This window comes from Zeus faber, assembly GCF_960531495.2.
Source record: "Zeus faber genome assembly, chromosome: 4".
NCBI classification, from domain to species: Eukaryota; Metazoa; Chordata; class Actinopteri; order Zeiformes; family Zeidae; genus Zeus; species Zeus faber.
Window position 1 is genome coordinate 25,252,333 of NC_137191.1, and position 11,284 is coordinate 25,263,616.

Sequence of the window (11,284 nt, forward strand, 5' to 3'; positions counted from 1 at the left end):
CCCACAGCTTGTACCCACAAAGCAGTCCAGCCCATGGACAGAAACTACTCTCGGTTAGGGAGCCATTACCACGCATAAGTCTTCCCCATGCACAAGTTCCAATCAATGTATGTAATGTACAACACAATGTCTGTAAAAATCTTTTGAATAAATCAAGGACAAATTCTAATCACATTAAGCACTGGTAAATAACATTAGAGGCACTGCTGATTGTCAAAGAATTTGAATTATTAGTAGTACGTGCAAAGCTTCTAGTCAAAAGGTTTGTTTTTAAGGAAGGTGGGTAACAAATGAAAATAAGGCACAAAGGTACAAAGTGATTTTGTTATTGATTAAAATGTATGTATTATCCATATCAACGCTGTAAATGGCACATGCATACAATTTTTATGTGATAATTATTTGATTACTAAAATTTTACGTGATCTGCTGGTTAATGCCTTTAGAGGGCTCTTACAAAATGAACTGAATTCAACTGCTTTTGCAGGCGAGTCAAGTTTGTTGCCGCTATTGCTTGTATAGTGAATAAAACCCTCCACCACTTAGAACGGTACAGCGTCGACACAGGAATGCATGTATGAGCGTATGGGTTATAACTTGGATGTCTCCGTGCTCTCGGCAGAGCCTGGCAACCGCAAGGAAACTTTGTCCCTCAGGAAGTCACATATCAAGGGCGCGACGGCCTCGGGATGATTCAGATGGACGTGGTGATCCCCTTCTACTTGAGCCACTAGAGCCTGAGAGAGAGAGAGAGCGAGAGAGAGATTTTTAAAACATCTTTATTTCAACATTTTCTCCAGTTCACAGTTGAAGACATTAAAAAAACAACAATTTTTTCAATAAAAGAGCCCTAAACGTTAAAAAGTGACTAAGTGCAAGTCGTCCCCCACCAGCAAACAGATGACGTCATTAAAACACCACAGTTTGATAAAAACATCCAGACTCTTCATCAGTTTGTGAAAGTTAAAATCAGACTCACCCTGACTAGCGCCATAAATACTTTTACAAAAATACTTTCCTTTCCTCTCAATTTGTTTCTTCTCGTAATGTAGATCACCATCTTTGCTTCCCCTACTAAAAGGTATAACAGTTGCCATTTCTCTGCGTTGGTTCTGTAATGTTTAACCCCACAAAAAAAAACATTTTTGGACAACTCTTCTTTAAAGAGGTTAAAAACTTTCCTTTAAAACACTAAAAAGCTGTCTACGTGGTGTTCGGCTGAGACGCGTGCAGTTGCCTGGATGGTCTTACATGAATTTGAAACTGACAATATAGGGACATTTCGTGAACTAAATAAAGGCTTAGTGGATACACATAATAGCCTGTCAAACAACATACACACGCACAGAGAGCTTACATTGAGATCCCGATAGCCCTGGAGGATAGTTGATACGAACTTCTGTTGATCTGGTTCCATGAAGCGTTTTACAAATCCATCCTCAGCTCTGTGAACATAAAAAAGGCCAGACTTGCAATGCCCTCCGTTTGAAAGGTTATAGCTTGGAATGGTAATCGATCGATAAGAAACACACAAGTATATATATATATATATATATATATATATATATATATACATATATACACACATATATATACACACACACATATATATATATATATATATATATATACACACACATATATATATATATATATATACACATATATATATATATACACACATATATATATATATATATATATATATACATATATATATATATATATATATACACATACACATATATATACACACACACACACACACACACACCTCACAAAAAGTTAGGGATATTCGGCTTTCGGGTGAAATTTCAGGATGAACCTAAAATGCACTATAACCTTTACAGGTGAACTTAATTTGACCTTCTCTAAACTTTTGAATGCACATGTCAAACTGTTCAAGGTTTCAGTACTTTTTGCACAACTTGCTGTTCTCTAACAAGGAGCTCAACAGCAAAATTCACAACAGGTGTTTGATCCATGAATCGACCAATATATTTCCTGGTTCAATAAGAAATGGTATTTCAACAGTCCTCTTCATCATGCTGTTCACATTTTGACATCACGAGACCAAGACGACACCTAACAACTGATCAACAGTACCTCGCCGTTGCGAGGCTTCAAACAGGATGTTCTCAGAGGGAAGTGGCCAATGAGCTTAGAGTGTCACAGGGTGTCATCAGCAGATTGCAACTGAGATACAGAGAGACTGGAAGAGTCACAGAAAGGCATAGAAGTGGACGTCCTTTGGCCACATCCCACACTGATAAGCGCTGCATTGTGAACACTGCCCTGTGGAACCGGATGATGATGCCACTCAACTCCAGGCACATTTAAGGGAGGTGAGAGGCACCCAAGTGTCACGTCAGACCATTCAAAACCGTTTACATCAGCGTGGTCTGCGTGCTAGACAACCTGCAAGGGTACCTGACCACACCACCAGGCACAGGCATCATCGTCTTGCACGGGCCAGGGAGCATTTACGCTGGAAGAGGGACCAGTGGCCTCAGTGCTGTTCTCAGTGCTGAAAGTAGATTCACGTTGAGCAGAAATTATGGCCGCTACGATGTTGGACATGTCAAGGAGAGAGCCATGCATCAGCCTCTGTTGTCACCAGACGAGCCTTTGGTGGTGGTGGTGGTGGTGTTACAGTGTGGGCAGGTGTGTCTAGTCAATACAGAACTGCCCTACACTTTGTGAATGGTACAGTGACAAGCCCATACTACCTGAATAACATCATTAATCCAGTCATTGTGCCCCTGGATGAACAACACAGGCCTCATCTCATCTTCATGGACGACAATGCTCCAGCTCATCGAGGTCGCATCATTAGGGAACGGCTGCTGGAGACTGGGGCACCTCAAATGGAGTGGCCTGCACTTTCTCCAGACCTGAATCCCATAGAAAACCTATGGAATCAGCTGCGTCGCCGTGTAGAGGCTCGTAACTCTGTATCCCAGAACCTCAATGACGTGAGGGCCGCCCTTCAAGAAGAGTGGGGGGCCATGCCTCAGCAGACAATAAGTCGACTTGTGAACAGCATTAGACGTCGTTGTCAAGCTGTAATTGATGCTCAAGGCCACATGACAAGTTATTGAGACATTGAAATTTCTTGTTGTGGTAAACCCACCACTGTTGTTGGCTTTTGCTTCAATAAATTGTTTGAGATGAGGAAATCACCATTGTATGCTTCTACTTAAATGCCCTACTTTCATGATATAATATCACTGTAGCGTCAACTTTTAACACTTTCCATAAATTTCACCCGAAAGCCAAATATCCCTAACTTTTTGTGAGTAGTGTGTGTGTGTGTGTGTGTGTGTATATATATGTATATATATATATATATATATATATATATATATATATATATTTATTTATTTTAAACAGATGTGGTATCTGTATAGTTGTCATTTACGTAAAAAAATGTCTTACAGGACAACTAGAATGTGAGCCTGGATCATGGACTGCAGCTCCAGGAGCAGTTCCAAACTGCTGCGTACTATGCCTTTCTGAAAACATTAAGAAAATAAATAAGTATAATATGCACACACCTTTATGAGGAACACCTACTTATTCATGTGATTATCTAAATCAGCCAATCGTGTGGCAACAGTCCAATGCAAAAAATCATGCAGATACGGGTCAGTAGATTCAGTTAATGTTCAGAATGGGGTAAAAATGTATATCTCAGTGTATTTGACCGTGGCATGATTGTTGGTGCCAAAAGGGCTGGTTTAGTATTTCTGTAACTGCTGATCACCTGGGATTTTGACACACAACAGTCTCTATATGTGGCAGACCAAGAGGTTGTGGTCAAGTCGCCGCTGCAGAGGGGCGGTGCAGGCCCTCATCCCAGGGCCGCTCAGCTGCTGGGGATCGGGCAAATTAAGGGAGGATCTCCGCTGATTCGTCTGATCCCAGACCAGGAAGTAATTTTGTCTGCTTTTCCCAGCAGTAGGGAGACTGCTGCGTGGCGGAGACGCCACACCAATTGTACCCCGCAGTCGATATGAATGTATCGACTAACCACTGTGGACTCTTCCCTTGTTTGCTAGCGAGGCTTTAATTTTCCCATTTGGCCCACATGCCAGTTTGTTTGAACTCACCAATAAAATACACACCAAACCGCGCAGTTTCTGCCTCTGCCTGCCTCGCCTCACACCACTACACTTAATTTTACTCAGAATGGTGTGAAAAAACTAAAAACATTCAGAGAGCGGCAGTTACCCAGTGTTAGTATAGTGTTTCTAATAAAGTGCTCAGTGAGTGAGTAGGTATACACACAGATCAGCCACAACATTAAAACCACTAATATTGTGTAGCTCCCCCTCATTCTGCCAAAGCAGCTCTGACCCATCAAGGCATGGACTCCACAAGACCTCTGAAGGTGACCTGTGGTATCTGGCACCAAGACGTTAGCAGCAGATCCTTTAAGTCCTGTATGTTGTGAGGTGGGGCCCCCATGGATCGGGCTTGTTGTCCAGCACATCCCACAGATGTTTGATCAGATAAGGCCCTAACCCCAGCATTCCACATGATATGAAGAACACGTGATTTATCAGACCAGGCCACCTTCTTCCATTGTCCAGTTCTGATGCTCACATGCCCATTGTAGGCGCTTTCGGCGGTGGACAGACATACAGTACATGCATGCATACATGCATACCTCTATTTCAAATAATGCTGGGTAAAATGTACATTTAAGCGATCCTGGAAATGTTTTATAACTTTACGATTTGAATAACAACCTGGAATAGCACAGGTTTTCAATGATCGTGTTTTTCCAATGACTTTTAAAGCACTTCACCACAAAGTTCGATGGGATTCAAAGTTTGATTCGATTACTTCACCAATTTTCGAGGCATTTCAGTACTTACATTTCTGAGGACGAAATTAAAGCACTTCAAGGACAAGGTAAGCACCCTGATGTACCTCATTTGTTCTTTAAAAATCCTTATTTGTCATTTACCCAGATATAAAATTCACATAAAAACACACACGGCAAAACAAAAAAGACGGGGCGGAGAGGTGGACTCACTAGGTTGATTCGAAAATCCCGAGAGAACCTAACTCCTGCAAGAGGAAATATGTTTAGGTTCCAGTGCAGATTATTGGACTCAGATTACTTGATTTAGCTCTGATGGACACAAGTAGACATGAAAAGCGTCATACCTCCGTCAACTTGAACAAGTCCTCGCTCTAAAAGATTATGCGCCGATTGTTCAGAGAGAGCAGGGTTCGCCACCAACAACCTGAAAGAAACCAACAAGATTTTTTTTCACAGAGTGGATTCTCTGCCATACAAACAGATGTGAATCAAAGAATGTCGATTGGGATCTTTTTTTTTTTTTTTTACCTCTCAAGTGCCGTCTCATAAGTGTAAACTCTCTCCTTCCTCTCTTTCTTTTCATACTGGAGCATTTCTTCTATCCCCTGTCTGACCACGTTCGGTATTTCCTTCTAGAAGTAAAAGACAAGGGTAAAGGAAACAACTCACTCCAGACACCATATAATTATGACAAATAAGGCACAGAAGAATCAGAGAAAATAGTGTGACTGACCATTTACCATTGATGTTGTTTGTGCATTTACCAATGAAGATAAATGATGTTAAGAACACAAACAAGACATCCAAGACTTTCCCTTAACCACCAGGGATTAATATACAGTAATATACATTGTGAGTAATATTCTAGTACCAAATCTGTAGGTAAGAACCCGTAGGAGTCGAGCAGAACTACTGCGTCCACCATTTCAGGATACAGTGCACTGAACTGTAATAAACCCATTAGGACACCATTAGTGAAATTTCTGTTCAGTATCAATGCAGAAGAGGTAGAACCTGGGAATATTGATGTTAAATACCGTTCCAGCAATGTTGCCTCCTGTAAATAAAAAAGTTTTAAATGTCATGTTCAAATGTCAAATTATTTTATATCAAACGTGTCCAATTATTGTATTTTGTCAGAACATTAGAGGTTGTTTTACTCACCCATACTGTGGCCAATAATAGAGAATTTTTTCCACTGGAGAGCTATGAGAGAAATTTAACAAATCATCATAGAGAATAAAATTCTCACAACACATTTGCTTGTACAAATTTTCTTTTGGTGTTTCATTTTTTTCTTCTTTAGTTATATCTGTTGTTCATCACAAGATTGAGTGTATACTGCCATATCTAATTGTGCACAGTTAACTATTAGCTTCTTTCCATATTTTCCAATTCTTTCATATATTTTATTTTTAATCAATTTTGTTTAACTGTATTGCATTATTATTGTTTTGCCTAATGTTTTGATGTGAGCTGCTGAGACAACTGCAATTTCATCTATCTGCTTATTTGACAATTGCAACCCTTAAGCTGCAACCAGAGGTAAAAAGAGTACTGGAAACCATATGTTTAAAAATGTTAAAATACCATTAAGAAGAAAATGCACTGTAAGGTGAGTAGTTGGCACCTCTGTCCCAAGAAGTATTAGCACAGAAACACTGTGCTCATTAGAGTCTTGGAGGTCTGATATATAGTATAATGCCACAGTGACATTACAGCTAAACTAGGGATGATGATGTTCCCCCTGGTTCCTCTGGAATCCACACACCATCAACGACCCGCCGCATGTCGGCCACATAAGCAGGAAAAGTGTAGAAGACTCCGGGAGGCCGATGAGACGACAGACCATGACCCACCATGTCCATTGCAACATATTTACATTCTGTAAAAAAAAAAAAGCAAAGTAACAGAGAATGTGAACGTTCAATGGGATTAAGAATCAGTGTCGCCGGGTTTTAATATATTTTTTCTCTTTTAAACCGGTTGCCATTATAGTACCTTTAGGTAGCAGTGGGATGAGGGTGTTAAATGTGCCGCAGTTGTCAGACCAGCCGTGCAGGCACAGCACAGGGTGCCCATGGTCAGGACCCCAGACCTTTCCTTTCATCTGTCCCCATGGCACTGGCACAATGAGCTCTGAAACTGGACAGACAGCAGGGCATCCTAAAACTGCTGGACTTACTGGTTCAACAATTCACTCAAGAATGCAATTCATTTAAATTCAAAGGGGCTTTATAGGCATGGGAAACACATGTTTACATGTTCAATATGGAAAGCAAGTGAAGAATATGATCTAAAATGAAAATAGAAACAATAACATTGATGTTATAAATAATATTCTCATACACACACACACACACATATATATGTATGTAGATATCTCTCTCACACACACAATAATACCTGCTTGTTTAGTTGATGCCACAAAGTGCCTGATGCTACTCGCAGTTTGCATTATTGTTGAAAATAACCAAACGGGATCGATGATAAAACAACAGCCGCGCGTAGAAGAACGAGTGCAATGGTGCTTAGAAACCAAAGTTAACAATAAGTATTGAATTAGACATTAGCGGTCACGCTGCCAAAATGTCTTCCGGGTACTGCGAACAGCAAAGTCAGCCTCCAGATTTGATTGGATGAGCCGATATCGGAGACACGTCGTTGTCCAATCAAAGCCGTGAAGAGAGCGGGATTTACCTCCCATTCAGTCACCCTGACTGCGTTATTAAACTATGCTGTCATTATATCGGGCTAAAGTCATTATAATATAGCTCCAGGGAATATTTGAAAATTTGACACAAAAAAAAAACAACAAAAAAATCACATGTCCCTGATCAGGGGTGACACATGGGCGTTTATTATTTTTCCAATTGTATGATTCATCATCCTCAACATATTTCAAGCTCCAAATTGGGATATTTTTTTTATGAGTTTTTCTCTTGAAAAAACATTAAGCAGTATAACTTTTCATTCGTAACATTCTTAATTTCATATGAAACCATTGGATAAGTTGTGAGGCTTCAGCTTAGTGACAATGCTGATGGCATTCAAGTCAATCCAACTTTATCGCCATTATACTGCAGAGTTCATCTACAACTGTAGCATAGATACATTTAGACACAGGGGCTTCAATACATAGGCCACAACAGTCAGTGTGCACTATCTTCAATAACTAGCTACTTAATAAAACATTTACTAAACATTATAAAAAGAGAAAGAAAGGAGGAGGGGACAGACAGTCGTACCACGGCCGGAAAGCCAACCATCCACTGGGAGTATTCTACCCGTGAGAAATACACCAAACCAAAGCACACTTCAAAATAAAAACACCACCCCAAACCATAACCAATAAAAGTGAGTGAAGTCCCAGTACCCAGACCACACCCATGACTGGAGGCCACCACCATCCACCGCACTAGAAATGGTGGTACCATCAATCTTGATAGCCATGGTTGTCGTGGAGGCTGTGGAGCACATTCCTTTGCAGCCTTTGTGGTAGCAAAAAGCAAATTCTAAGCTGGTCCCCCTTCCGGTGACTCCACATGTCGATAAAGAATAACTTCTTTTTGGATAAATCTATGCTCTTAAGTCAATAACCTCAGGACCATGGGAGATATTTTCTTCCTCTCCTCCTTATGTGGTTGTTGCTGTCCGTCCCCCCCAAAATATAATAATAAATATCCACCATATCAGCAGGTCCTCCACCTGCAAAACAGCAGGATTTATTCCAGCTTCCCAAGGAGACACTGTTATAGCCTGGGATACAGATTTGAGAGGTCAGTACTGAGTGTTGGTTTTGTACCGTACACCTAAGTTCCTCTGAGAGGATAGATGTCCAAGTAAGAGCTACCATCTGCTCCAGGCTCCCATTTTGCAGAGACAAAGCATCTGCATTTGCTTAGCCTAACATGTATCTCATTTCTAGGTCAAAATTTGCCAATTCCGAGGCCCACCTTTGTTCAACTGCTCCAAATTTGGCTGTTGATCGATGAAACAACAGCAAGTAGCAGCGCGTAGAAGAATGAGTGTAATGGTGCTTAGAAACCAAAGTTAACATTAAATATTGACATATGGTTTTGGCGCTCACGCTGCGAAAATGTCTTCCGGCTACTGCAAACAGCAAAGTCAGCTGGTTCAGCCTCCAGATTTGATTGGATGAGCCGATATCGGAGACACGTCGTTGTCCAATCAAAGCCGCGACAAGAGCGGGATTTACCTCCCATTCAGTCACCCTGACTGCGTTAGTATACTATGCTAAGTCATTATATCGGGCGAAAGTCATTATAATATAGCTCCAGGGAATATTTTAAAATTTGACACAAAAAAAACAAATAAAAAAATCACATGTCCCTGATCAGGGGTGACACATGGTCGTTTATTATTTTTCCAATTGTATGATTCATCATCCTCAACATATTTCAAACTGCAAATTGGGATTTTTTTTTTTTTATAGATTTTTTTCCTCTAGAAGTTTTTCTCTTGAAAAAACATTAAGCAGTATAACTTTTCATTCGTAACATTCTTAATTTCATATGAAACCATTGGATAAGTTGTGAGGCTTCAGCTTAGTGACAATGCTGATGGCATTCAAGTCAATCCAACTTTATCGCCATTATACTGCAGAGTTCATCTACAACTGTAGCATAGATACATTTAGACACAGGGGCTTCAATAAATAGGCCACAACAGTCAGTGTGCACTATCTTCAATAACTAGCTACTTAATAAAACATTTACTAAACATTATAAAAAGAGAAAGAAAGGAGGAGGGGACAGACAGTCGTACCACGGCCGGAAAGCCAACCATCCACTGGGAGTATTCTACCCGTGAGAAATACACCAAACCAAAGCACACTTCAAAATAAAAACACCACCCAAAACCATAACCAATAAAAGTGAGTGAAGTCCCAGTACCCAGACCACACCCATGACTGGAGGCCACCACCATCCACCGCACTAGAAATGGTGGTACCATCAATCTTGATAGCCATGGTTGTCGTGGAGGCTGTGGAGCACATTCCTTTGCAGCCTTTGTGGTAGCAAAAAGCAAATTCTAAGCTGGTCCCCCTTCCGGTGACTCCACATGTCGATAAAGAATAACTTCTTTTTGGATAAATCTATGCTCTTAAGTCAATAACCTCAGGACCATGGGAGATATTTTCTTCCTCTCCTCTTGATGTGGTCGCTGTTGTCTGTCCCGCCAAAAAATTAATAATAAATACCTCCCATATCAGCAGGTCCTCCACCTGCAAAACAGCAGGATTTATTCCAGCTTCCCAAGGAGACACTGTTATGGCCTGGGATAGGTTTCAGAGGTCAGTACTGAGTGTTGGTTTGTTTTGTACCGTACACCTAAGTTCCTCTGAGAGGATAGATGTCAAAGCAAGAGCTACCATCTGCTCCAGGCTCCCATTTTGCCGAGACAAATCTGCATCTGCATTTGCTCAGCCTAATATGGTTCTCATTTCTAGGTCAAAATTTGCCAATTCCGATGCCCACCTTTGTTCAACTGCTCCAAATTTGGCTGTTTGGAGATGACCGAGGAGATTGTTGCCAGTTTACACTGTGCATTTTTGCCCAACAAGTACTCTCTGAACTTTTCTGCAACAGCCCACTTAAGGGTTTAGAATTCCACCTTCATAGAACTGTACTTCTACATGTTCCTTTCAGTTTTCTGTAGGCTTTAGCGAGCAAAGAGGCACATTATACCCTCCTAGTCTTGTACAAGGGCTGCTCTCAACCCATCATGACTGGCTTACTTCTACGTCCAAAATAAAATGTCTGTTAAAATGTGAATAGGCCAATACTGGGGCTGTGGTGAGATTTTTTTTGAGTCTCAGGAAAGCTGTGCCACATACCCCTGTCCAGCGGAGTTCGATTGAAGTTTTGGCTTTCTTGTCTTTATAAGTCAGATTTGCAGCACTGAGTTTAACAGGGAGGCAATTTGGCAAAACCCAGGAAGAAGCCGCCTATAATAGCTGACACAGCCAAGGAACGATTTCAGTTTCTTCACATTCTCTGGCCATTTCAACTGGGCCAGTGCAGCATCTTATCTGGGTCAGTAGCCACCCCATTTGCAGACGCCACATGGCCCAGGTACTGGACTTGCTTTTGGAAGAAGCAGTACTTGTTCATCTTGGCCTTCAAGTTATCTTTCGGCAGATGCTGCAACACCAGCTCCAGTCTCTGCAAATGCTGTTAAACAGATATTGAAGAAATGATTATATCATGCAAGTACAGAAGCAACGAGTGAAAACTTTGATCTCCAAAAATCCTTTCCATTAGCCTTTGAAATGTACTGGCATCAATGCAGAGGCCAAAGGCCATTTATTTGAATTTAAACATGCCAAATGATGCCATTTTATGTTTGTCTGCCAGCTACAGGAACCTGATTGTATCTGTTACAGAAATTAAAGTGTCGCTTTAATCTGCAGTTTGTCAGTCAGTG

The 11,284-nt window shown here is 40.9% G+C and overlaps 1 protein-coding gene across 1 annotated transcript; it reads right to left on the minus strand.

The window, feature by feature from the left end:
• Positions 1-310: 310 nt before the first annotated feature.
• LOC307229303 (serine hydrolase-like protein) lies at positions 311-7,424 on the minus strand. The gene is made up of 12 exons (XM_079999274.1): positions 7,241-7,424; positions 6,836-6,979; positions 6,606-6,719; positions 5,999-6,040; positions 5,872-5,891; positions 5,706-5,780; positions 5,363-5,466; positions 5,179-5,258; positions 5,045-5,079; positions 3,439-3,515; positions 1,358-1,445; positions 311-737 (listed from the first exon to the last, which is right to left on the minus strand). Exons 1-12 carry the CDS (start codon positions 7,290-7,292, stop codon positions 591-593), a joined length of 978 nt encoding a protein of 325 aa, XP_079855400.1. The 5' UTR covers positions 7,293-7,424; the 3' UTR covers positions 311-590.
• Positions 7,425-11,284: the final 3,860 nt, after the last annotated feature.